Below are 27,885 nucleotides of genomic sequence, written 5' to 3'. Positions count from 1 at the left end.
CATTGCCCACACTCAGTCATAACAAGGCAGTGACTGTGAGGGGGAGGAGGCAGGCAGTCTAGCTACGCATCCAGGAAAACAAACAATTGGTTTAAGGTCTATCTCACTCATCTCTTCCATGTTCAGTTCACACTTCCCTTACTTTATTTCCAGACACTTTGCTCTCTTGGTTTCCTCCTAAATCTCTGGCCATTTCTTCTCAGTCTTATATCTTAATAATCTTAAGGGTACTATTAAAAGAGTAGCTACATTTAGGAATATCTTAATATTCTTTTTTAAAAAATTTATTTATGTATACAAGAGCTGGGGTGAGGCCCTTAATATTCTTAAAAGAGGGCCTCTCTGGTGGTGCAAGGGGTTAGGCACAGTACTATGAAGCTATCCGTAGCCTCTGCAGCACGCGTTTGGTCCCCGGCATGCCAGGGAGCTTCCCACATGACGCAGCAGACCTCTCCTGCCTCACGTGCTGTTCTGTTCAGCAGTGTAGTTCAGTCAGTCTGCCTGTTCTGCTCCCCACTCAGTCTCTGATGAATCCTCTCACCCCCCACACCTCTGGCCTGTATCCCAGTTCTTGTATGCATAAACAAACCAACCAACAAACAAACAAATAAATAAATTTAAAAAAATATTCTTAAAAGAGTAGACTTAAAAGGTACAGCTCTTAGGTATGACTTAAAAGAATGGATGCATACCAGTAATTCTCAGCAGCATTCTCCAGTCAACTCTCTTCCAAATCCCAGACTGGGATAATGACTTGCTTAGTTCACATTGCAGTTGGATGCTAGAAGACATAGCAAATGGAATATTCTACAGCAAATTCCCAGTTGTTTGCAAACCCATCTCGCCTTCAGCCTTTCCCAGCACAGCAAGGGTACCACCATCCTTCTAGTTGTTTGAGCCCAAACCCTTGGAGTGATCTGAGATTCCCTCATTTCTCTCACCCCTCAAGTATAATGAAAGTACTGGGAACTCCTGTTAGCTCTTCCTGGGCTTCTCTTACATCAGCCCCTGACGTAAGCCACCAGCACTCCCAGCTGGGCTGCTACGGTAGCCATCCACTGTGTATAAGCTCCCAGGCTGGCAGTGAACATGCCCCACATCTTGGTCGCACTGCTCCTTCCTCACTGCGGTTCCCAATTCTTCCAGCCATGAGGCCCATGTGCTGGGCAAAGGGACTGGCGGCTGCTGTGTTCACGTGGCCACAGACTTCTCCCCTATGTCTCTGCTCCTGACTTTCCCTCTCCCTTTGAAAGCAACCCCTGGGACTCAATGATCTTCCAATAGCCATTTTAAGAATTATGTCCCACACAGAAGCCTCCTCTGGTGTCCCACACCGAACTGAGACGGCAGCACTTTTGAAATAGGGTCTCACACATGCCTCTCATGTCAGTTTCCTCCTCTGAGGAAAGATTTTGAGAGCAGGGTCTCACTATATTCATCTCAAGAAACAAATATAGGGCTCTGTATTCATTTATGTAGTTTTCATTGGCCAGACATTTTTTACTGGATGAGGGGGTGGGGGATAGAGGCAAATGGAACACCCTCCCCAACTTCAGGGTGCTCACAGTTGGGAGAGGAGAGAGCCTATGAACAAGTAGTTCCAGCATCATGTTTCAAGGTCCTGTAAAGGATAATATCTAGTGGGGGAGGGCTGGGAAGGCCTAGCAGGGGGGTGATGCCTGAGCCAAATACTGGAGATGTTGCAAAGAGGCTGTCAGGGAGAAGAGGCATCCTACACTAGAGATCAGTTGGGACTCAATACTATTTGTTACATTCAATACCATCATTGAGGAATGTGATGTTTTGATGCTCTTTCAAATGTTTGACTATATATACACACAATGATTTCATGAGATTGAAGGAAAACTGATGCCTTAGTACAAGAAACATTCTTTAAAACAAATCACAGAATCTTGTAGGTCTGCATAATCTTTTTAATGCTACTGGATGCTTTCACACCTATGACATTTTTTTTTTTTGCAATAATCTATAGATAGAAAGAACATGATATGAACACTTCCATTTCACAGACATAGATATAAACTGGGGATGTTGCAGAGCTTTTGACCGTTGACAGGCACGCTAACTGTTTTAAACACAGTCTTCTGTCTTCCCTTTCTAGGACTATATGCTACATGTAAGGGTCATTACCTTCACGGGGTATAGGATGGAGCACTTTAGGAGCTGGTGAATCCCTTGAAACTTGTGTGAAATTCTCTAAGCATTTTTTAAGATGCTAAGTTTTTCATTCTTCATTAGAAATCATAAGGACTGTGATTTTAAAATACATACAAACTACTGCACCAGACCACAACCAAGGCCATTTAGAAGAGGCAAAGAAATCTTGGCTTTTACAATGACCTTGTGCAAGGGCAAACTTGGAATTGGTTTATACAGCTCATTCCTAGAATGGAGCTCCCGGGGGGCAAAGTATGAGACTTCATGTAGAAAATGGACTCCTCTCAGCAGAGCTGCCTCTGTGCCTGTACTCAAGGTCTCCTAGGAGATACCTGGAAACAGCCACCCACTGCTCCAATCCTGGCATAAATAACACCCTCCAGTCAGAATCTGAACTCTATTTGTGTACAGTGTTTGGGTTCAGCGCCACTAAATATAAAAGACCTTGGCGATTTCTAACACCCACTTTCTGATTCAGATTAAATGTCATTAAAGTCTAATTTAGTGATTTCTAGAGGTGAACTCTACTGAAGCCACCTGATGGCCAGATGCATTCATTTAATTTGTTCATTTCAGTAGGTCCCACATTTTAGAGAACGTCAGACTTCCCTGTGGGTCTTGTTAGCTAACTAGCAATCCAGAATCCACCCAGGCCCACCAACCCTGGATGTGAGAAGGATGGCTGTGAGCAAGTGTTAGAAGACAGGGCAGAGTGGGGGAAGAGATTGGGAAAAGAGATTGGGAAAAGAGATGCCCAGTGTGCTCCAATCATCTCTCAGGACAAAAACCACTTGGGCAGGGGCTTGGGTGGCTCCTGCTTAATAGGCACCACAGCTGAGTGGAAAACACTAAACTCCCTAGTGGCTTCCAAATCTGATTCAGCATCCAAATTGCCTAGAGAGTGTCAAACAAATTGTGATTCCTATGTCAGACCTACTGAATTGAATCTTTAGGATGAAGTTCAAGAATATGTATTTTATTTTATTTTTTAAATTTTTTAATTTTTTAAAAAATATTTTATTTTTATATAATTCTTACATTTTTTTTCATCTTTGAACAATGTATGCATTTTCATTTTGGTTATATTCCCCATACAATTGCATCCCCCCCCTTATTTTGACTCTAGTCCTTTCTTTACCCGCCCCTCCCTCCCACCCCCACCCCCCGTAGTGTGTCTCTGGTTTATAGTTGCTTGTTGATCCTGATTTTTACTTTGTATTGATTAGTCTTTTTCCTGGTCTCTTATTTAGGTTTTCTAAATTCCTGCTATGAGTGAGACCATCCGGTATTTTTCTTTTTTTTTTTCGGACTTATTTCACTGAGCATGATCCCTTCTAGCTCCATCCATGTTGCTGCAAACTGCATGTGTTTATCTTTTTTGATTGCTGAGTAATATTCCATGGTGTATATGCACCACATCTTCTTGATCCAGTCATCTATTTTTGGGTATTTGGGTTGCTTCCATAGCTTGGCTATTGTAAATAGTACTGCTATAAACATAGGGGTGCAGGTGCCCTTTGGAATTACTGTTTCTGTGTCATTTGGGTAAATACCTAGGAGTGGAATTGCTGGATCATATGGAAGCTCTATGTTTAGTAGTTCAAGAAATCTCCACATAGCTCTCCATAGTGGTTGGACCAGTTTGCACTCCCACCAGCAGTACAGGAGAGTTCCTTTTTCTCCACAACAAATTAAAGAGCTTCTGCATAGCAAAAGAGACAATAACCAAAACAAAGAGAAACCCTACCTACTGGGAGAAAATTTTTGCACACAAACTAACAATAAAGGACTGATCACAAAAATCTACAAAGAGCTGATGAGACACAACAAAAACAAAGAAAATAATCCAGTCAAAAAATGGGCAGAAGAGCTAAAAAGAAACTTCTCTGAAGAGGAAATGCAAATGGCCAACAGGCATATGAAAAAATGTTCAACATCACTTGTAATCAGGGAAATGCAAATCAAAACTACAATGAATAACTATAAGAAAGTGAAAATCAAAATCAACAAAAAACTATGAACCAGAGACACTTTTAGGGGGGCAGGGGCGAGAGGGGAGGGATTGGGGTCAGAATGGGGGGGGCTGCAATTGTATGGGGAATATAAAAATAAAATTTATTATTTATAAAAAAAAAAACTTAAACCAGTGAACAGGAAATAAAGGTCAATTTTTAAAAATCTTAAAAAAAAAAAAACTACAATGAGATACCATCTCACACCAGTGAGAATGGCACATATTAAAAAAACTAGCAACAAGAATATGTATTTTAAACAGCTTTCCAGGTGAGTCTCTGTTCAGGTTAGGAAATAGATGATTAGTTAAAGGGGTTACTCTGAAGTAGTAAACCTGGACATCTACACAGTCTGTGCCTCCTTATGTCCACAGGACAGCGCTAACCACCTCCTGAGACACTGTGGGCCATGGGCTGAGGGGCAGAACAAGCCTGAAGCTTCAGAGAACAGGAAACTGGGGCTATAGACAGCAGGCACCTGCAGTCATGAGACTTGCACTTTGTTTTGACTGATTTCCCACCTTCTGGCCCTGTCATGCTTGTGGGAACTTAAGAGAAAGGGAGGGAGTTAGCCTCTAGATGCAAGATGGGCAGAAGCTAACCCCCTACACACATGGGCTCTGATCAGGCCTTGACCTGGGAATCAGAATCAGACCCACTGTAGAGCCAGCACGGCACAGAACAGGTTCTCTATGATCTGGGCAGATGGGTAAAGGAGAGTCCTGAAGCCCTAGGTGGCTTTTTCAGGCTTTTATTGAAGCTTTTATCAGGCTTTTATCATTTGTAGTGAGGCAACCAGGTGCGGGTGGGCAGGCAGTCCAGGGGCCTGGAGGCTGGCAGGCCTCCCGGCCTCTGGTGAATCTTTACTCTTTCTGGGCCCTCTGGTGTTCTCTCGTGGTGTCCCCGCTGTCTCTGCATCTACAATCCTGCTCTCTGCTTCTTTGCTGCTATGTTTCTGCTGGCGTCCCCATGATGGCGCCCTTATAGGCCAGCCTCTCAGCCCAGGTGTACCCACTTACGTGTGCCCACACCTTACTCCAGGTGTCCGCCATCAGGCTCACATGTAACCCCACGGGTGTGGATCTTAGACACCAATGGAGGGAGGGTGGAAAAACCTGACAATTTCCATTTACTCTACACCTACCTAGGCACAGAGAGGATCATATGAGTAACCCAAAGGTCATATGTCTCAGTATATCTCTAAAGTAGAGGTAATATTGACTCCAGCCTAATGGGATGGTTTAGAGCAGGGAGCCAGCAAACTGACTGTAGGGTAAGGTAAAAGTATCAGGCTTTTCTGCCCTCCTGCCATTAGGATAGATGACGGATCCCTGCGGTCCTGAATGCATGCCTGATGGCGGGCACCTGGAATAGGGTGTGGGCATATGTAGATAGGATTCACCTGGGCTAAGACTGGGCTTTTAAGGGCGGTGTCATGGGGGTGCCAGGAGAAGCAGAAGAAGAACCATGAGAGAAGCAGAGAGAATGCGAGAGAACACCGGAGAGCCTAGAAAGAGTGAAGACTTGTTGGGGGCTGGGAGGCCTGCCAGCCTCCTGGCCCCCCAGCACCCCTGCCTGCCGTATACCTGGTAAATCCCAATAAAAGCCTGAAGAGCCACTGAGGGTTCCAGGACTCTCTCCTCCTTTACCCAGTATGGTCTGCTGGATCAGAAAACCGGCTCACTGGTCTTCCTGCACTTACGCTGACTTACTGGCAAAATTCAGCTAGCCTGCAAGTTAAGAATTTTTTTTTTATGATTTTATATGGATATATCACATACTTAAACTTGATATTCCCCCTTGACCTGCAGAGTTGAAAATTTTTGCTTTTGGACACTTTAAGCAAAGATTTGCTGACCTCTGTTTTGGAGGGTTAAATGAAATAACCTATGTGAAGTGCCTGGCTTACATGATGTGCTATTATCTTTACACAAGAGCTTTTAGGAGCTGAGAACATTCCCTGTCAGCAGGAAAAGAGGAACTTCAGTCCCGCAACCAGGGGGAACTTAATTCTGCAACAAGCAGGGAGCCTGGAACAGCTCCCCAGCTCAGATGAGAAAAAAAATCTGCAAAGCCTTGCTTTAGCAGAATGACAGCCTAAGCAGAGGCCCTAGTCCATTGCCCAGCCTCCTGACTCATGGAAACCGTGAAATGATAAATGGGTATAGGGTAAATGATGGCCAAACTTTTCTGCCCTCCCGCCATTAGGATTGATGATGGATCTGCAGTCCTGAATGCATGCCTGATGGCGGGCACCTGGAGTAGTGTGTGGGCCTAGGTAGATGGGATTCACCTGGGCTAAGACTGGGCTTTTAAGGGCAGCGTCGCAGAATGGACCAGACCAGAAGGAGAACAAGCGAGAGACTGAAAGAGGAACCAGAAGAGAGAGAACCCAGAAAGAGTGAAGACTCGCCACAGGTCGGAAGGCCTGCCAGCCTCTGGGCCCCGGGGCACCCCTGCCTGCTGTGTACCTGGTAAAATTCCAATAAAACCTTGAAAAAGCCACCATGGGCTCCTAGGACTCTCTCCTTTACTGTCTGCTCCAATCATGGAGAACCTGCTCTGGGCCCATCCTGGCACTACAATGGGTATTGTTTCAAGCCACTACATTTGTGTTCCTTTGTTGTAGAGCAGGAGAAATTTCATACAGGCCTTTAGATAATCAGCTGAAAAAGATTTCAACTTTCCCTCACTCCAAAAGCCTCTTCCCTTCTTTTTTCCACCTCATCTTTCAGGTTCCCTTCATCTGTGACACCTTACCAACTACCCATCACCCTCGGAGCGTTTGTCGTCTTGGAACACAGGGCCCTCAGTGATGCCACTCAGATTACATAAGTTCATTCATTGCTCAGGGGTTTCCTGTGCCAGGGCAGGGTGCCCTGAGATGAACCAGTTGGGGTTCCTGCCTTCACTAAGTTCCCAGTCCAGCTAAAGCAAGGTATGGAAAGGCCGTCAGTGCAGTGTATGTAGAGCAAGAGAAAGAATTGCCCTCAGCCATGTCCCCAAGGCCTTTGCGTGTCTGACGCCCAGCTCAGTTCTCCACTGCAGAAGTAATTCAGCCTGCAAAAAGCTCCCGGAGCCTGGTTACTCTAGCCCCGCCTCACAGCATCTCTTGGGCTCACAGCAGTGTCATTAACCTCCAAGCAGCCTCTAATATGTCTCCCGTTCAAGAGATGGCCAGGTCCTTAAAGCAGGATCCGAATAACACCCCCGCATACATTCTATCCCATGACTCATGGAGAGATGAGAATTTAATTTACCAACTTAATTTACTGATTCTCAAATGCCCTCCTCTCTAAAATTCAAGCAAATTTCTACCTGCTTTCCTTCCATTGACCTTCACGAAAGCATTAGCAATGCATCTTCAATACACCTAAGGTCTGTTATGAAATGCTGAATGAAGTTAAATCCTCATAAAACTAACACCAGTGAAGTGGTTAAAAGATTTAATCTGTTTCCAAATGTACAATTAGTTTCTCTTTCTCTCTCTCTCTCTCTCTCTCTCTCTCTCTCTCTCTCTCTGTGTGTGTGTGTGTGTGTGTGTGTGTATGCAATATGTTGGCAAAGAGATAATGTTGGGCCTTTGAGTAATTTTTTTCCTTTGACTTCCACAAATCAGGTGGGTTAATCTGGAGAATGTAGCCACAATATGGTTTACCTGATCTGTCAGTGCTGGGGGCTCAGTCGTTGTGAAGATTGTCAGTGTGTGTCCATGATACAAACATTGTTGGTAACACAGATACCTTAGTCCCACTGTTAATTGATCTGCCTTCCCTAAAGGTACCAACACACCATAAAATACTCGGATGAGTCAGTCTATGGAGACACAGTCTTTGGCTGGTTCATAATAACAGTCAACCTTTAACTGATACTAAGATCCAGATACAATTTGATGTGAAGACATTTTTTTGTATTGCAGAATGCATAAAGTGTCCATGTGTCCTTGCAATATAATTTATGGATCACTTCCAAAAACTTTTCTTACTTTTGCTTGAAGCCTGAGTACAATTCACAGGCACTTCTGAGGCCACTTAAAGAGCCTCAAACGAATCTTTAAAGTTTTCTAGGATCCCCAGATACTTAATCTGAAATACCCTAAGAGATAATCCATTCTGACAGTCTAGCCCCTCGATTTACGCATGAGAAAACTGACATCCTTTTACCAAGGTTACATGTTGAACTAGAGGCAAATAGAAACTAAAAATGAGACTTCCTGTTTCTAGAAAAGGGTTTCTCTACCTCAATGCTATCAATATTTTGGTCAGATAATCCTTTGGTGTGGGGTGCTGCCATGTATATTGTAGGATGTTTAACAGCACCCCTGGCATACCCACTCTGTCTGCCATAGCATCCTCTCACCCCATTAAGAAAACAAAACAAAAAATGGCTCTGAGTATTTTGAATGTTGTCTGGAGGGGCAACATCACCCCTCTTGAGTATCAGTTATCTGAAAGAAGGGAGCCAGGTGCATGAATTCTGGCTCTAACATATACCAGTTTGTGTGATCTCAGCAAGTCACTTAACTTTCTGAGGCTGAGTCTCCTGACAACTTCATAAGCTCACATGATTGGCGACTATAAGTGAAATTCCATATGTGAGTCTCTCAGGAAAGTGTTTGGCACACAGTAGGTTAGGAGTGACTACTGATTTTAATATATGTTGTAGTGTGATAGTCTAAAACCAGTCTATTTCCAGCAAGCTCTGTCTCCTTTCTGAAATCTGCTGTAAATGCCACTGAACAATCATTGTAGCGGGGACAGCTACTGTGGCAGCAGTGAACGGAGACTGTAGCCTCCTCACATTTGAGGCAAGGGGGGTGGTGCTTTCAAGTCAGGAGGGAAAACAAACTACATGCTATTTGTTTGTTTTTGTCATGTCTTTAAGCTTCCTTATCTCCAGCTGCAGGATTCTGTAAAATAAAATTCAATTAGTATTTATCATCCTTTTCCTAGCTGAGTAAGTCAACTTCTTTTATAGCTGAAACTCATAAAAATTGTGGAATTACCAAAGACCTCTGAAGATTTCAAGGTTTTGAGAAGAAAAAAGCCTGAGTATAAGAAGAAAAAAATTTTTAACAAAATAGCCATGCTTCTATTGTAATCACAGATAATGTTCAGATGTGATATAAACAGAAAGTTCAATTCTGGGTTTTTTTAAACTATGCTTTTGTTGTGAAACCTCTGTGTGCATAAACCCAATACTATACAATAGAGGCACAGGCTGCCTCTCTCTGTGTCCACCCACTGTGGATGCTTATGCTGGTTGGGATTCCCAAGGACTTAAAGACACACGCTCATCTTCAGGCCGGGACCGATTATATCAACCCACCCGATGACCAAAAGAATTAAAGGAATTTGCGCTGGTGATTCCATCCCTGTTCTCCTTTCTCTCCTGAAAATGGTAAGTGACACCAATCCATTCTAGCCTCTGTTCTGACAAGGCAAACATAGTCTGAGACAACTGGCTCAACTTCCATTCTCATCTTCTGGACCTGTCTATGTGATGATAACTCAAGCTTGAACCCTACATCCAGATGCCTGTCCTCCTATTTCCTGGGCTTTCATTAAGGTAACTCTGGACTTTTTTCCTGCTTTCCCTAACATGAGGTTTGGGGAAGCTCTGCCATCTCCGACCATGGCCATTTTCCAGAACAGGAGGTCCTCATGTGGCTAAGGGGCACCTTTTCTCTCTTCCTCAGCTCTCAGGGTTACCCTCAGGTATTGTCCTTCAATAATAAGAAAGATCCCTTTGGATTCCTGAGGAAATCAACATAGGACTTACATCTGAAAGTCAGCTCACCCAGGGAGCTGGCCAGATTCACTCTCTACCTGAAATATCTTTTCCATCATGGCGCCCATGACAGAAGGGCATGTTTAGCTCCATGCTGAGAAGCCTTTTCTGCCTTATTCACTGCTTTCCTTCACATATAGCAGACACACAATATTTTCTTATGGATAAATAAATGAGCCAGTGTGGGAAAGGGCAAACACCCCTCTTTGGCACTGTGACACTTCCAAGTCTACCAATGCATAGTCCCTCATCCCTCATTGCCTGGGGAACTTAAATCAGAGGCCGCAGGCCAGTGACCTGAGATGAAATTTAGCTAGCAGTGTTGCTTAATCTAGAGACTACCGGTCCACACAATGTTTTGTAGATAAAATGGAATTATTTACTTTTAAAAAAGTATTTGAAAATTTTACACAAAACTCCAGAGTTTGGTTTCTTTTAGAAAATGATGAAACCTAGTAGCCTTAAGCTTCCATTTATAGATAGAAAAAATTAACTTTTACTTATTCTTCCCACTAAGTGCAAGTAAATTTCCTGGACAAGTTATGTAGAACAAACTTAAGAAGATATCAAAAATTGGAGGGAAGAAGGTAGACCACTCAGGAGAATCGGGACTTGAGAAACCACACTCTGGGAGTTTTGTTTTTTCCTTATATATCCCAATTCATTTGATGAAACTGGAATTATGCTGACACAAAACCAGACAGTGAAATCCAAATGGAGAAAAACACAGGCTAATATCCCTTATGAACATAAATGAAAAATTTCCTGAATAAAATATTAATAAATAAGTTCCAGTGACCTATAAACAGAATCATATACTCTGAATAAACAGTTTACTTCAGAGATGCAAGGTTGGTTTGATGTATGGAAGTCAATCAATGTTATCACCCTGTTAATTCTATATATGTGTGTATTAATTCTATAGATGTTAATTATATATATGTTAATTTTATGTATATATGATACCAACACACATAAGGAATTTGACAAAATACTACACTTATTCATGATTAAAAAATCTTAGAAATACAAGAATAGGAAGTTGCCTCAACTTTATAAAGAGCATCTACAAAAACCTTAAATGTATCATACTTATCAAAGTGACTGCTTTTCCCTAAGATCTGGAAGAAGGCAGGAAGATCTTCTCTCATTTCTAGTTAGTTCAGTAAGCCAAGAAAGAAAGCAAAAATGCCCTAATTGCAGATGGCATGGTTGTCTATGTAGGAGGTGAGCAAGTTTACATGATATGAAAAATAAGAACATCAAAAAATATATATTTGCATATATTAGCAATGAACATATGAATAACAAAGTTAAAAATACAATGTCATTTACAGTCACCAAAAAATGGAATATTTGGGTACAAATCTAACAAGATAGGTGCATGTGTTGTTATCATTGTGGACAACTTGGAAAAGAGTACCTTTCAAGATCTCCTTTCATTATTTCTTGCAGTTACATGTAAGCCTGCATTAATCAAAGAATAAAGAATTTAATTTAAAAAGATCAACCTTCTTAAATTAAATCAGTTAGCATTGGGTAGCAGCTTCCCTTTCTCTTAAGTAAACTAATCCTCCATTAGTATCAAGAATTTCAGTCACCAATCTGGATCCAAATTTTCCTGAGTCAGGCTTCTTCCTTTGCTAGCTGTGTTTGGGATGTGAGAATAGCGATCTCAAACACATACCAGCCAGGGTGATTTTGCTCCCAAGTAGACCCAAGGGTCACCAGGATTCAATTTTAGTCCATGTAGGGTGCAAAGTAGGCTGCAAGATGAGGCCTGCCTGAATTTCAGTGTCCCCTGTCCATATACCCATGCCTCTTAGCAGTAGGTTGTAAACCACCTAGTCCTTTCAACTCAAGGCAGAAAATATTTACTGGGAACCTCTAAGCTAGATAGTATACCAAGACATAAAAATATCCAAATCCAGTCTGGTATGAGTGACAATTAAATAGATTGCATTCAAAATGCAGCAGAACCCGGGCAGAGCAAAGGAGCAAACATGCCAAAATCAATTATAGAAGGTGCTAAGTTAGCTTAAGCATGTGATATATCAATCTGTCATTCATTCATTCAACAGACTTTCATCAAACACCTACTCCATGGCAGGCGCTAGGGATACAAAATGGATTCATCCAAATCCACTTAAGACCAGTAAGAATGCCACAGACTTGCATTCAGTTCCAGACTGTCTTTGGAAACCAAGTTCAGATATTCAGTCCTGTCTGGGGGACAGAAGTGAGTATAACAGGAGGGTGAATATAACAGGAGAGGCACAGTGGCAACCAGGTAAAGAAAAATGCTACAAGTGAGAAAGAACTGAGATAGCAGAAAGAAGAATTAGCAGAGACTTGAGTGGAAGGAAGGTCACTTGAGTGGAAGTAGGCACAGCTTGGGCCTGGATGTGAACCCAGCTCCACCAGGCAAACTAAAGCCTGGGAGTGCCCACCCACCTTTGGTCTTTGGTCAGGAAGGATTGTATATAGCACCAGGAGTCCAAAAACCATTTCTGTGGGAGCCCTTGAGCAAGAGTGAGCCTAGGGAGGAGAATAAAGGCCATTTCCTCCTGGGCTGGGAGAGAGGTGACAAGGGGAGGTCACCTTGGATCAGTGCCCTAACACATGGGGCTAGGAGGTGTGAGCATCATGGGGGATGCTGAGGATGGCATTAGATTGCAGTGTCCACAGGCAATGATGGACTGCCGAGTGGCAGAGGCTGAGATAGAGCCCACCCCACGCAGCATGGCCAGTCCATCCAAATGAGTCTGTTATGGAGCATGGCTGGGAAGCAGAGGTGTGCCAGAGGACCCCATGCAGACATGGTAGTGGGTAGTGCCCACAGGGCTGGTCCTAGGAGCGGGAGGAGCTGGCAGTGAGTGTCATAACTGGCATAGCATTTTCTGTGGCATCTAGTGCCTTCAGGGACTCCAGAAGAGACATAAGGGAAATGGAGAAGGGGTGCTCTCTTTGCAGTGGACTTAGGGACATAGGATGTAGTTTTTACACTTGCAATCCTCAGGAGTACCCCCACTTTCTAAATTGTTTTTTTTTTCTTCTGTACCCTTTCAAATGTGCTATTAGTCTCATTAAAGTTCTGGAGGTGGGGAAAGTCCTTCCACCCTGGGATTCACCTTTCCATTAAAAAAAAAATACAACATATTTTAATGAAATCCACAGCCACCCAAGCCAACCATTGCAATGCATGACATTCACCAGGGCACTCGGCTGGAACTTAGATAAATAATAATTTTTTAAAGTTTGTAGATCATATTGAACTTGGCTTAATAGGCCCTCTCACCAAACCTCTAAAAGGATGGATCATAAAAAAGTAATTAGTTTATATAGACTGTCAGGGTTCATGGGGGACAGCTGGCCTTTGATGCCTCATCTGTGATTACAGGCAGCTACAAGATAATAAAATCCGGCGCTGAATTCACGCCAAGGTATTCAGTGATCTCACGCCGACACTGTGCCAAACAGGATGAACTATAAATGCCTGCTTATGCTTCTGTCCTTTGATTTGGAATCTCAAACATATCTAAGACATTTAGGACTTGCATTCATAGGCCCCAAAATCCTATTAAAGGGAAACCATTGACCTTACAAATTCATGTTCATAATTAATATTTGTGATGGGCTCCAATTCCAGGCTGATTCAATCTGCCCACTGCAGTAAGCCTCAGGAATAGCTTCTGGAGAAGGGATTTGATTCAGTATTAACTTGTCTGAGCTTGGCTATTAAACGGTCCAATTACTGACAATTGGAACTGATCTTCAATCATCATTGACTTCACTGTGATGATCACCGGTTACAGTTTGTTAAAATTTTCTCAATGTTTGCAAATTTCTTCTCCACACTGCCCCCCTCTCTGAACTCCCTGGAATGCTGTTTGCTCCCATAACTCAAACAATGCTCTCAACACAGAAAACCATATGAACTTATAATTCTCACCTGGTCTCTGGTTTCCAGGGACAAGGACATACCCAGTTGTCTCACGAGAGACAGAGGGGACACAAGCGCAGGAGTGAGGATCATTTCGTGGGAACCCAAGACCACCTGGATGCCGAGACCCCTGAACAAGGCTGTGGTTCCAGTCAGGGATCCCCAGGACTCTATTCCCCACAGGCATATCTGCTGCTGTCTGGAACCAGTTGCCTCCCCTCACCTGCTGACCAAACACTCTTAACTATAATTTGCACATGTCAAAGAACTTCATCTGCAATTCCTCCCCACCAACTAGGCCCCTGGCCTTTCAAACAGGAAGGCAATTGTAGGGTAAAGAAAATCAGGCTTTTCTGCCCTTCCGCCATCAGGATAGATGATGGATCCTTGTCCTGAGTGCATGCCTGATGGCGGACACCTGGAATAGGGTGTGGGCATAGGTAGATGGGATTCAGCTGAGCTGAGACTGTGCTTTTAAGGGCGGCGTCACGGGGGGACACCAGCAGCAGCAGCAGCAGCAGCAGCAGCAGCAGCAGCAGCAGCAGCAGCAGCAGCAGCAGCAGCAGCAGCAGCAGCAGCAGCAGCAGCAGCAGCAGCAGCAGCAGCAGCAGCAGAACCTGAAAGAGAAGCCGAAACAGAAGCAGAGAACGCCAGAGAGCCCAGATAGAGTGAAGACTTGCTGGGGGCTGGGAGGCCTGCCAGCCTCCCAGCCCCCCAGCCAGCACCCCTGCCTGCCATATGCCTGGTGAACCCCAAATAAAAAACCTGCAAAACTACTGAGGACTCTGACTCCTCCTTTACCCGGTCTGCATGGGATCAGAAAACCTGCACTGTGCCCAGTCCGGCCTTTACAGCAATGAACTATGGGATATTTTCCATTCAGCAGGGAGTCACAAGCTGTAATTAGACTCTCATTGGTCACCTTGAATCAGGTGCCACCACGGTCTCATCGCAGTCAGGCAGGGAGCTAGTCATGTGGCCTGCAATGTGTGCACCAGGGGCGGTGAGTTGGGAAGCATGAGACATATGCTTGTATCATATTTGTCAATGGATTTGGAGCCCTGATGTCTGGGTGTAGGGGCAGGAACGGGCACAGTGCAGGTTTTTGTAGGGGCAGGAATGACATAGTGCAGGTTTTCTGATCCAGCAGACCAGGTAAAGGAGGAGTCCTGGAGCCCTCAGTGGTTTTTGCAGGTCTTTTATTGGGGTTCACCAGGCATATGGCAGGCAGGGGTGCTGGCTGGGGGGCTGGGAGGCTGGCAGGCCTCCCAGCCCCCAGCAAGTCTTCACTCTATCTGGGCTCTCTGGCATTCGTTCTGCTGCTCCTCGGCTTCTCTTTCGGCTTCGGCTTTGGCTTCTGCTGGCGTCCCCGTGATGCCACCCTTAAAAGCACAGTCTTAGCCCAGGTGTACCCACTCCAGGTGCCCACCATCAGGCATGCATTCAGGATCACAGGGTTCCCTCATCTATCCTGATGGCGGGAGGGCAGGAAAGCCTGATATTTTTCCTTACCCTACATTTTCTAATCCCATGCAGACCGGGTAAAGGAGGAGTCAGAAGTCCTCAGTGGTTTTGCAGGTTTTTATTGGGATTTACCTGGTACATAGCAGGCAAGGGTGCTGGGGGGCCAGAAGGCTGGCAGGCCTCCCAGCCCCCAGCAAGTCTTCACTCTATCTGGGCTCTCTGGCCTTCTCTCAGCTTCTGCTTCTTTGTTTCTCTCTTGGCTTCTTTTTTGGCTTCTGCTCTGCTTCTCCGGGCGTCCCCGAGATGCGGCCCTTAAAAGCCCAGTCTCAGCCCAGGTGAATCCCATCTACCTATGCCCACACCCTATTCCAGGTGCCCGCCATCAGGCATGCATTCAGGACAAGGATCCATCATCTATCCTGATGGCGGAGGGCAGAAAAGCCTGACAGTTTTTCCTTACGCTACACTGGGGCATTGTAGAGGGAGGATGGACAGGGTAGGATCTCTATGATTGGAGCAGATGGGTGAAGGAGTTCTAGAACCCTAGGTGGATTTTTCAGGCTTTTATTGAGTTTACCAAGTCCATGGCAGGCAGGGGGGCCAGAGGAACAGGAGGCTGGCAGGCCTCCTAGCCCCCTGTGTATCTTCACTCTTTCTGGCCTCTGCAGTGTTCTCTCATGGCCTCTGCTTCTTTGCTGGTTCTGCTTCTTCTGGTCATTCCATTCTGGGGTATCCCCATGATGCTGCCCTTATAAGCCCAGTCTTATCCCAGGTGTACCAACCTACGTATGCCCACACCCCACTCCAGGTGCCCGCCATAGGGCATGCAATCAGGCCCACAGGGATCCATTTCCAATCCTAATGGTGGGAGGGCAGAAAAGCCCAATAACCATTTATTTACCCTACAGCCATCTTCAAGCTTGGAAATGAATGGGTGCCTGTATCTCTGAATGTTTCTGCAACAGAAAGAATTTTGTTTTGTTTGGGTTTGAGATTCTTCCTGGCTTATTATATAAGGAACCCCAGCTTTGGAACTGGGCTTGGCCCATTGTCTTTCACTGAGGCTGGACAGAGTCAGGGACATTGATGTAGGGCTGAATGAAGTTAAGACAGACCCCAGAGAATGAGGGCAGGACCCTGACCTCTGAAGCACCATGCCACTCCTGTGCCACTCCTGAGGCCACCAGAAGCAGGACGGAGTGGAGCCTTGTGATGACGGAAGAGAATGGTGGTTAACAGGAAGCAGAAGAACAGTGCAGTGGTATAAGGTAAATGAAGTTGTTTAGGCTTTTATGTCATTGGCCTCTGTGGTTATCACCTGCAGCCTTGATCTTGTTAACAAAGAACGTGCATGGGTATGGTGCACTTGTGCCCGATTATGGACACCTGGAGCATGGGTGTGGGCATGTGTAAGTGTTCTCACCTAAGCCTAAAAGTCAGGGCTATAAGGGCAGTGTTACTTAGAGATGGCTACAGTAGAACAGCTACAAGAGGGAGAGACCACGAGTTAATGCCGAGAAAATCCAGAGAAAAGAGCACATAGAGATCTGCAGGAGGCTCAAGTTGGTGTCTCCTGCTGGCTTGTTTCCCCTGCTTACCCTTAAAAGATGTGAAAAATGATGCCAAGGGTTACAAAATTCTCCTTCAAATTGCTATAACCCATGGCAAACCTACCCAGCCTGGGATGGTTGAACAAGCCCAGGTGAGATCGGCTGAGCCTGGCTCAGATTAGCAGAGCTGCCCAGTCAACAGGTTAACACATGAAAGCAAATGCATAGCTGCTGTTTAATGCTACTAAGTTTTCAGGTGACTGTTGTACGATACTTAACTGAAACATCTGGTTGGAATTATAACTTCATTACGACAGTGTTCTGAGCAAATTACATAGTCTGGGATTGCCTCAGTCTTTCCTATAAAATAGGGATCATGACAATACCAATTTCAAAGACATGCTGTAAAAATTAAATGGCGACATGTGTAAAATGCCTAGTATAATCATACCTTGTTCTTGTATTATCGTGCTTTGCAAATATTGTGGGATTTTTTTTTTCCAATTGAAGGTTTAATTGATAAACATTGCATGTGCTCTGACTGCTCCACTAATTGGCCATTCCCCACCTCTCAGCCTCTCTGCCCTAATCCCTGAGACACAAAAATATGGAAATGAGGCTAATTAATAGCCCTTGTTACGTTGGTTATTGAAGACATAATATTGTATCATACTTAACAGGCTATTGCATTGTGTAAACAAAACTTTTATATGCACAGGGCAACCAAAAATTCAGTGTGACTCACTTTATGGTGACATTAGCTTGATTGCAGTGGTCTGGAACTGAACCCACAATATCCCTGAGGTGTGCCTGCTAGTGCCTAATACATAGTAAGTACTCAAAAATATGTTAGCTGAATTTCAGTGCTGTTATATGTAAGTTGTTCTCTGTTCAAGGATGTATGGCTGAGATGACAAGTAGGGACTGAAAGCCACTACTGTCTCTACTTGACAAGTCATGTGCTGGTGTGGGGACAGGGTCCATCTGTAAGAAAGGACACCTGTTTCTCATTTGCAGCTACCATATGGGTTGGCAGCAGTCTTGCTATTATTCTTTTTTTTTAAGATTTATTTATTTATTTGCTCATTTATTTATTTATTCATTTATATAAGCACTGGGTATAGTCAGAAGCGCGGGAGGGTGAGAGAATTCACCAGAGCCAGAGCGGGGAGCAGAGCAGGCAGAAGGATCAAACCACACTGCTGAGGGGAGCAGCGGGTGGCAGGAGAGGTCTGCGCGCCAGTCTTGCTATTATTCTTGATTTCATTTTTCATTTTTCAGCTTGTTCTAATATAATACCGTCATTAACTTGGAATCCCAGAAGACTTGAAATTCCTACATCGAGGGCTCACTCAAGCTTTCTCCTAGTGTCAGTCAGTTCTAAAGCTTTCTAACCTGGGATTCCACATCCCTCCTGTTTGGGTGACCACCTCTCCTGGTTTACCAGGACCTTCTTGGGATAACACTAAAAGGCCATGTCTAGGAGACACTAAGTCCCAGTTTATCTTCCTGAATATTCTTCACTCTTCAGCCTTATTGATGGAGCAGAAATCATGAGAATCTACAGGATATCTCTTAAATATTGGCTTCCCCTGGAGCTGGACCTCAATGGAGCCTTCAAATGGTGAGAAGGTCAGGGTCACTGATGATAAGCCTCCCAGCATCAGTCAGATCAGAGTGCAGCCCCTGCTGTGGGTATTGATTTAGGGCCCTCACTTTTTCTTCTCCTTCTTTTCTCCTTGACTGTTCACCTCTTATTCCTGTTCTCCCTTCTCTGTATGGCAGCTTTCAGTCTCTCCTCCAGCCATCACTTGGGGCCACCCCCACAGCCCCTGTCTCTGACCCTCGGCATAGCAGTTTCTGGTGACCATTCCTAGGGGCTCCATCTGCTGCCAAACTATCACATGTGCTCAGGCTCTATGGGAGACCTGGATACCAGGATCAAGCACAGGACATGGTGGAGGAGAAGCAAACAGCCAAACTTTTCAGAGGTGAGCCCTCTCAGCCTGGCCAGTGCTGAATTGTCAAGTAGCAAAAGTACAAATGACCTGCAGCCTGAGAGAAGTCAAAATACCACCAACAAAAGGCCAAATGGCAGGGGTACACAGAGAGTTTCAGGGACACTGACAGCCAGTTAGAGCTGACAGAAAAAATTCAGGGCAAAGATCATGTGCAGCAGGAGACCTAGAAACTTCTTAATCTGACTGCAGCAGAGCAGGTCCATCCTAGAGAGAAAGCCCTGTCCAACTCCGTGGCAGGAGAAATGTTTGTTCCCTCCTTAGCAGGTCAAGTGTTTTGCGCCCCAGGTGCTGGGGACTATGGGAATGTCCTCTGCTTCCTGGCCCTGGCCCATGCCCCACTCACTGGAGCTGAGTCCTGACTCCTGGGCTCTCTGACCATCAGCAGAAAGGAGGGAGGGGTGAAAAGTACAAAAGGTAAAAACTTGAGTGAATTCAGGGCCCCTAGAGGGATAGCCAAGGAAGGGCCCCAAATATTCCCCAAGCCCACATCAACTACTGTCAACATAGAAATTGCCAAGTTAGAAGACAGAGAGGTACAGATCAATAAAGTACTTTCATTCTAAGGTCTTTCTTCTTTCCCCCAGTCTCCTAGCAGACTCCACCAGCGCTGACAGAATTAGGTCCATGGGTGGGGCCCAAAATGCCTTACTGTTCCCGGGAGCCTAGAAATGGACTCTCTCACTTGCTCCCTCCCCAGAAAGCAGTGTCAGCTTGACCAGGCCTTCTGACTGATTTACTGGTTGCTGTGCCCTTGCCCCTCCAGTTGTTTTCAGATTAAAGAGACATCCTTGTTTCTGCAGTGAGTTTTCAAATAACAACTATAACTGGAAGCCCTCAGATGGCAGTTCCTACAATGAGGGGAGAATTCCTTGTGGGGGGAACCAGCAGCTGTGGCAGCTGGCAGGTGTGGAGGGGGGCCCTTACATACTGCCCCACCTCATCTGAACCCCACCATCTGCTCAAAAATTGGGCTATCAGAGATCATAGCACAAACACATTTGATAACATAATCTCAATCTGTTACCAAAAAAGAACACAGCTCTTTTTTCTCATTATCTATGAACTAAACATAAAAATAAAATCCTGACTTCTATGCTTGTCTGAGAAAGGTATTTCAAAGTTTCTCATGACAATCTTACTTTCTAAAAATGGAAAGATGTTATCAACAACCAAAATACACAAAAAATATTGGATTAGTTAAATACATTGATATTGCAACATGATGCATAATTATGCCTACATGCAAGACATATTTTTTAATAAGTTATAGTCAACTTGAAAAATGGCTATGAAAGGTGAAAACACAGAGACTCAAAATCATATATATGATGGTCCTAATGAGTAAGAAATCTGTATTAGTGTATGAATAGTTAAATGCCTAGCAGGGTCTTAGGTATTTGGGTAAATTTTCCCTTGTTCTTTATTCTTATTAATTTTCACATGTTCTTGAATGAATAAACACTACTCCAGGTCTTTCTGCTTCCTGGTTATTCTTAATTCCAACTCTGTAAGATCAGGTGCAATAGCCCAGTTTGTGGATTCGGCAGAGGTCTAAATCCTAATCTCTGCAGAGACAGCTAAGGAGTGAATGTTCAGAAAGCAGGGAGTACCTTCAGGCACCTGATTCTGAGCCTAGGAAATGACCTCTACAAACCAACTTGGAATGCAAAGGAACGACTACTGACATAGACTGATACAGAGGGCTCTCCTGCTGCCAGGATCAGAGCTCAGAGAGCCAGGGGCTGGGCAGGGAGAAGTTGGCAGGGCCAGGTGCTGGTGGTCCTGAGGTTGTTGAATGAAGGAGTAAGGCCCAGATGTGGTTATTCCATATAGCCTGTGTGGGATATCTTTTATGAATTTTTTCCACTACCATAAATTTATTTACTTACATTTTCCTTTCTATTAAGGTTTTCTAAAGAGCACAAGTAAGCTTACTTAAAAAGAAAACAGGGAAAAATGAACAGCTAGCAGTGCTTGCCTCAGAGAGAAAATAACCTAAAGAAAATACAATACGATGTTATAAAAATTTTAGTTCAATACTTGTTGCCTACAGTAGGTTCACAACAGAACTTGCTCCTGCTTTGTCAAAGAGAGAAATTAGCAAGCGTTTGAGATGTGTGGAAGGCATCTTGAACCTCTCAACCTGTGCCTTCCTCCTGGACATAACTGGCAAGATTGCAAAGGGACTCAGCATTCTATAATGCTATACTGGGTAGCACATACCACGAGAATTATGTCTCACACCAGACAATTGACAGAGGAGGAAGAAGACAGGACTAAAATCTGGGAGTCTGGAATTGAGTGACAGACTGATTCATTTTCAGTGAGGTAACCTTGAATAATTATTTAATTTTTCTAAATCTATGTCCTTATTTGCAAAATAAAACCATATCAGCTTACCTACCTATTCCAGAGAGCATAAAGTTTTCACGTAATTGTGTATGTGCAACAGCCGTACACACTTTTGTATGTGTGTTTATAATAAAAGGGCATGTGGATTTCATTAATCTAAAAGTATATCTTGCAAGTAACAGATTTATCCACAGGGATAAATTATAGGTAGAATGTAAAGAAATGTATTCCCAACTAGCAGATATTTATAGAGCTCTGCACAATTCACAAACTACATTCCCCTGATTTGACTAATTGCCCCCACAACAATCTCGGCAGCGTAACTTGATGGCCTGAGTAGCAATTGCATCAAGACTTTAGAGCAAATTCTAAGCTTACTTTTATTCTTATCCTTAATATTATCATTATGGATTACAATTACACCATTGTAATCAGCCTAAAATGAATAAAAACACTTGTGACTTATTGTTGATAATAAGAATTATAATTACTCTGATTATTCTCATTATAATCATTGCTAGGATTATCAGAACTATGATTTATTGGACATCTACTGGCTGCCAGAGATTGCTCTAGGCATTTTCATTAGTATCTTATTTAATCCACATATGAACCAGGAGTAGATACTATGATTATCCCCATTTTAATCATATATCCCTCAAAGGAGCTCAGTAACTTTTCTGAGCCCACACAGCTAGAAAATGACGGATACTAAGTGTGTGTATGGTCAAAGCCTATGACTGTTTGCAACTTCTAATATCCCCTTCTCCCTGTAAGACACCGTGGCTATACCAGCTGTTGTGAAGTTTCTCTATCAGGCACCTATGAGACCTGAAGCCTAAACCAGGACCCTGAGCAGATCCAAAGACAAGGAGGCAGATAGGTGAGTCTGCATTGGACAGAACAAGGACAAACAGAGTCAATCACAGAACAGGGAGCATTCTGTGCTGCCATCAACTAATCAAACCAGGCCAAATCTTGTCCCTGACAATTTTCTGTGCAGCCTTCAGAGAGTTGCCCAGCCTGAGAAGCCAGCCAATTAGGACTGATCATTCTCAGCAGTCCTGTCTTTACAAAAGACAAGTCCAGACTTGCGTAGTGTAGACAAATGAGCGGTTCTATTATCTCTGAAAGGCAATCTAATTCTCTTCAAATTTAAGTCTCTACAGTTTCCTAACAGGCCTCAGCGGGACTCATGTATAAATTAATAAGTTCACGGTATGCCCAGCTTGCTTTCATTATTATTTTTTGCCACACAGTGGACAGAATTTTCATTATTACTCAATGATTTTTCTGTGTCTGATTCTCCAAGAAGGTCATGCCCATCAGGCTCAGGCACAGGGGTGGGGAAATGAGTCAGGTCTAATGGACTGACTTGAGCTCTGAGGGAGGTTTCATTGACTGAAAGTCGGCATCTCTATTTATCAGTGGGGGCAGGGCCTGAAAGGCTGTATTACAGAGAAGCAGTCCTGGACTCCAGCATCATGCCAGTGTCAATCCATGACTAGCTCGCTCTAGGATATGGGGCAAATTACTTGGCCTCTCTCTGAATTAGTTATCTCATCTATAAAATGGGCAGAGAGAAGGATCTGGAAAAGGAAACTAGTTAAACCTCTACTATAACATGAATCATTACAACATGCATCACATTCTTTAAATTTAATTAAAACAATAACCCTGGAAAACTTGTGTTATTTTAGAGATGAAGGTAGTGATGCTACATTAATTGATGATTCCAAGAGCTTATCTCTAAATCACACCAATAGAATGAGCCATATGCGGGACCAGGGAATGAGAGACTTGTAGGGTTTAAATGTGACTTCAAATACAACTTTTATGGAAAGCAATTTAACATGTTTCAGGAAACAATGTATTTGACCAATTCATTCTAATACTGAAAATACACCAAAATGCCAAGGTCAGAAATACAGACATATAACAACAACAAAAAGCATTGAAGTAGACAAACTGTCCATCGCCTCACATCTGAGAATGGCTAGCATAAAAAAAAAAAAAAAAAAAAAAGCAAGATAATATTTGTTGGGAGAATGTTGAGCAAAATGAATATAAATTGGTGCAGCCACTGTGGAAAACAGTATAGAGATTTATCAAAAAATTAAAAATAGAACTATCATATGATCTAGCAATTCCACTTCGGGGTATTTGAGATCTGGAAAGATCTCTAAGGGGCATCTTCACCCTCATGTTCATATCACACACACACACATACACACACACACAAACATGCATGAAGGAATACTATTCAGCCATAATAAGAAGGAAATCCTGCCCTTTGTGACAATGTGGATAGAATTTAAGAGCATTATCCTAAGAGAAATAAGTCAGACGAAGACAATGACTGTGTGATCTCATTTACAGATAGACCTAAGAAAGTTGAACTCATACAAGGGCTGCAGGGCAAGGAAATTGGGGAGATGTTGGTTAATAGGTACATACAAACTTCTAGTTATAAGAGGAATGAGATTTGAGGCCTAATATACTATATGGTTGATGCAGTTAATAAGTCTATATTATATACTTGAAAATTGCTAAGTCAGTGAGTCTTAAATGCTTTCGTCACAAAAATAAATGGCAATTGTGTGAGGTAATGGAGGTGTCAGCTAAAGCTATCATGGTAATTGTTTCCAATATTTAAACTCACCAAATAGTTATAAAATATTGTAGACTTACAAGATGTCATAGATCTACAAGATGACATAAAAAATCCCCATTACATCTCAATAAAGCTAAAAAAATAAGAGTCTGATGAACATTGAGTAGGAAGTCATGTAGCCATTTAATCAGTTACAGAAGAATATTTAGTAAAATGATGTGTTTTCATTAGTTTAGTGAAAAAATGTTATAATATTGAATATGAGGTAAGTTCACAAATTTTGAAAAAAGAAGAAAATGACTAGTAGGAAAAACATTAAAGAAAAAGAAAAATACCAGATGGTCTCACTCATAGCAGGAATTTAGAAAACCTAAATAAGGGAACAGGAAAAGGACTAATTATAATAAAGTAAAAATCAAAATCAACAAGCAACTATAAACCAGAGACACACTACGGAGGGGGGGGGGTGGGCAGAGAAGTGAGAAGGATCAAAACAAGGGTGGTGGGAATTGTATGGGGACTATATCCAAGATGAAAATGCATACATTGTGCAAAAATGAAAAATGATGTAAAAAATATATAAAATTAAAAAAATTTAAAAAATGCTAACAGAAGCTCTCTCTGGTGATGAGAACACATATATTTCACATTTCTTTTGCAAGTTATCATATTTTCCACATTTTTACAATAAAAAATATATTGTTACAGCCAGAGACATACACTAAAAGCTATTTATATCCCTGGATTTTGCATTTATATATAAAATATAATCATAATTTTTATTTAAATGAATGATTTTTTATGTCACAAATTTTCTTAAAAATGTTTAAAGGGAGGGAATCTTAAGAGAAACAAGACAGAGCAAAAATGATAAGTGATTAGACAGGATTGTCTCCCAATAAGCATATAACTCACCTCATAGACTACACTGGAAATAAAGTCCACTGGGGAACGGGTGGAGAAACTGACACACAATACAAGAACAGTTGATAAGAGGGGACTAAAAGCTTCAGTTGACTTCAAGAAGTGATGGAGCTGGCAGATATGAATTTTTCAATTTTATGAGAATGATAGGGATCTGAAATAAATCTTCAGTATTTTCTTTTTAAGATAAATGTTTTAAACTAAATGCCTGCAGCATGGATGGATGGCAAGTGCCTATGTCCTCTCTTAGAGCCGATCGTAAATAACAATGAGAAAAATAGCTTTGACCACTTTAAAAAGCACCTTTATTTTTTACTCTTAAGAGCTTGAAGATTATATTTTGATGCATTAAGCTAGATTTTTTTTTTTTATGTAGCTGCAAATATCAGGAGGAGTATGGAAATTGTCTTCAGGAAATTGTACTCAGGACTTGACTTAAAAGCAATCCTACTTTCAAGATGTGCCTGAAACCCTGTGGGCACATCTAATGCTCAGAATACAAATTCAAGTTTAAAGACATTTGATTAATTTATCATTTAAGGAAATCCTTGGTGTATCTTTAGGGGAAATTACTAATTGTCTTTCAGCTCTACAACCAAAGAGGCAAAATATTTTTTTTTGTAAATCCAAACCTACAAATGTCAGATTTGCTTGAAATGTATTTTTTCGTCCATTTCGGTGTGTACTTTAGAAAGCTTATAACTTTATCACAGAACAGCTTACTTAACAATTTCAGTTTCCTTGTTCACTACTGACTGATAATAGAGCTGTGGTAGGGGCAGACAGAGTGCACACATCCCTTATCTTCTAACATGCTAGACTCACTTCACTAAAAAGGCTTAATGACATTTGTTTACATCCCTTTTAATAAAATCATTGGCTTCCTCTGTTAAGGTTTACAGAGGGATGACTTGCTGGAATGAGAAGCAGAGTGAGGGGACCCGCTGGGGAAGGTCGGCTTCTCACAGGCCCTCACAGAAGGCTGAGGGAAGCCATGAAAGTGCTCCATCTAAAGAGGGCCGCCAGGTCTCAGTTCTGTATTTCAACCCAGTTCCTCAAGACAAACCAGAATCCTGTGTTTTTATGCTAAATGTCTCCATTTCTAACTGATGCTTTGAATTTTTATAGCACTCAGTGCATGCCAAACCTCATATTTCTAGCATCCAAACATTTTTGTGAGTTGTTTGTTTTAAAATCTCATTTCCAGGGGGGTTGTTAAGAATTACTGATCAATTCCAGTCCCATTTAGATATGTCCAAGAAGAGGAGTTGGGAAGTTCCCATGCTGGTAAAGAAGGTTTAGGGAAAACACCTCATCTTTTGTGGAAAAGAGAAAATGGGATTTATCTTTCCAAGTTGGTTGTGCTGAGATCAGAAAGAATTGCAGGAAGACAAATAGAAATGTCCCAACTCTAAACACCACATTAGTCACAGCTGGGTACCCTTGGTGGTCATCATTTGACATAAAATAAAGATAAAGCCTTCTTCTGAGAGTCAAGAGTGTCTCCTCCACGCTCTGCAAGAATGCTTATGGGTTTATATTTCATAAAGCTGAGTATCCCCATTTAACTTCCTTCATCACTCCTTACTTTTTAATGTTCTGTAATGAAAAAGGGGGGGGGGCTTCATAGGATTTACTGCTTAGAAATGTGAAGCCCATTTTTCCCTTCCCAAATAGCTCATAATGCAGCAGACAAACTGTCAGAAAAAACAGACTTCATCTTGGTGAGAACCTCAGCCTGGCACCCATCTATCATAAAGCAATCTTCTAGATATCTTGAAAAGCTTCATTAAATTTCCTGTCTTCCTTCTGACAGTTATAAAATGTTAACAATATTACTCATGATGCAGGCATCTTCGGAAATTCTTTGTTCAATCCTTCCTCCCTCTGCCATCACCCATCCACTTCCCTTCGCCAAAATCTTTGGAAACATGAGCCATATTTTTCATGCACCTCTCCTGGGATCTGTACCTTGCAGAAGGTTAGAGAAGGAGGGAGAAGTAGTCTTGATGACAGAGAGCAGGCTCTATAACTACAAGCTACAGAGAGCAAAATGGGACTGCCTTCAGATTTCTCCTTCAATAACCACTTCTACTTTGAAGCTCAAAGGCAGGACACCGTCCTACCATTAGCAAGTATTTCCTAGTTCTTCTTTCATTCTACCTAACTATAAGTCTTCACCTGCCCATGATATTAAATAGTGGATCCAGTGACTCACCCACTTTCTCTGTCCTCTGTTCATCTTTCTAGAGGGAAGTCTCCTCTAGAAGGTTTCCTCAAGATCTTACTAGTCCAACTTTTCTAGTTCCAAAGGCCACATCAGTAACACATCATCTAGCCAAAGAAACAGCAGCCAGGGTCTTGCATTGGAGATGACACCAAAGATAAAAACCATGAAGACATATAGAATCCATACCAGAAATCAGAAGAGTCATAGAGCTTTGAAATCACAGGCTGATCTAGGAGACGCACAGGGTGATAACAGCAGCTAGAAGTCCTGAGCCTGAGCTAAGTGACAGTTTCCCAACATGTCTCCAAAGTCAAACCCAGTCATGATAAGCCATCATCTTACCTGCAAAAGGAACTGGTGCATCCTTATCCAGGGCTACCAGTGGTGGGTCCAAAATGACTGTGTCATTGTTCTCCGTTATGACTCCATGATACGAAGTCTCGATCCATGGCTTGTGCTTATTGACTAGAAAACAAAGGAAAGAACAAACACAAAGGTTAACCTTGAAGATCATCATTTGAATAACTAACCCATAAAAATATTAATATTATGCATTTGCCCAATCAAAGGCTCTCATCCCTTTAACCACATGAGGACGCAGATTATGTCAGTTCCATTATATACTCGGGGTACCTTCAAAATGTGCAGAGAGGAGTTCAACAGTTCCCTCAGGCACACAGAAAGTGAGGGCAACACCCAGACTTGAACAGCTTTTGGCTCTAAGACCATGCATTTTTCACCTTACTAAAATCCCATTATTTTCATTTCTGCAAGCCCGGTGTAAACAGATAATATTAAAAACTGATC

The 27,885-nt window shown here is 42.7% G+C and overlaps 1 protein-coding gene across 2 annotated transcripts in view; it reads right to left on the bottom strand.

The window, feature by feature from the left end:
* Window positions 1–27,885, bottom strand: part of CLSTN2 (calsyntenin 2) — a gene marked incomplete at both ends in the record, with an annotated part of 596,568 nt that overhangs the window by 362,214 nt on the left and 206,469 nt on the right. For both annotated transcript variants that reach the window (XM_084231583.1, XM_084231584.1), the window contains one exon: window positions 27,421–27,543. In XM_084231583.1, coding sequence (XP_084087709.1) covers window positions 27,421–27,543 — 123 coding nt within the window. The remainder of the gene's footprint in view (window positions 1–27,420; window positions 27,544–27,885) is intronic.

Source organism: Talpa europaea, assembly GCF_964194135.1.
Source record: "Talpa europaea genome assembly, chromosome: 4".
Classification (NCBI taxonomy): domain Eukaryota; kingdom Metazoa; phylum Chordata; class Mammalia; order Eulipotyphla; family Talpidae; genus Talpa; species Talpa europaea.
Note: the sequence above shows the minus strand (reverse complement) of the source record. Positions and strands in the feature narration are given on the sequence as shown.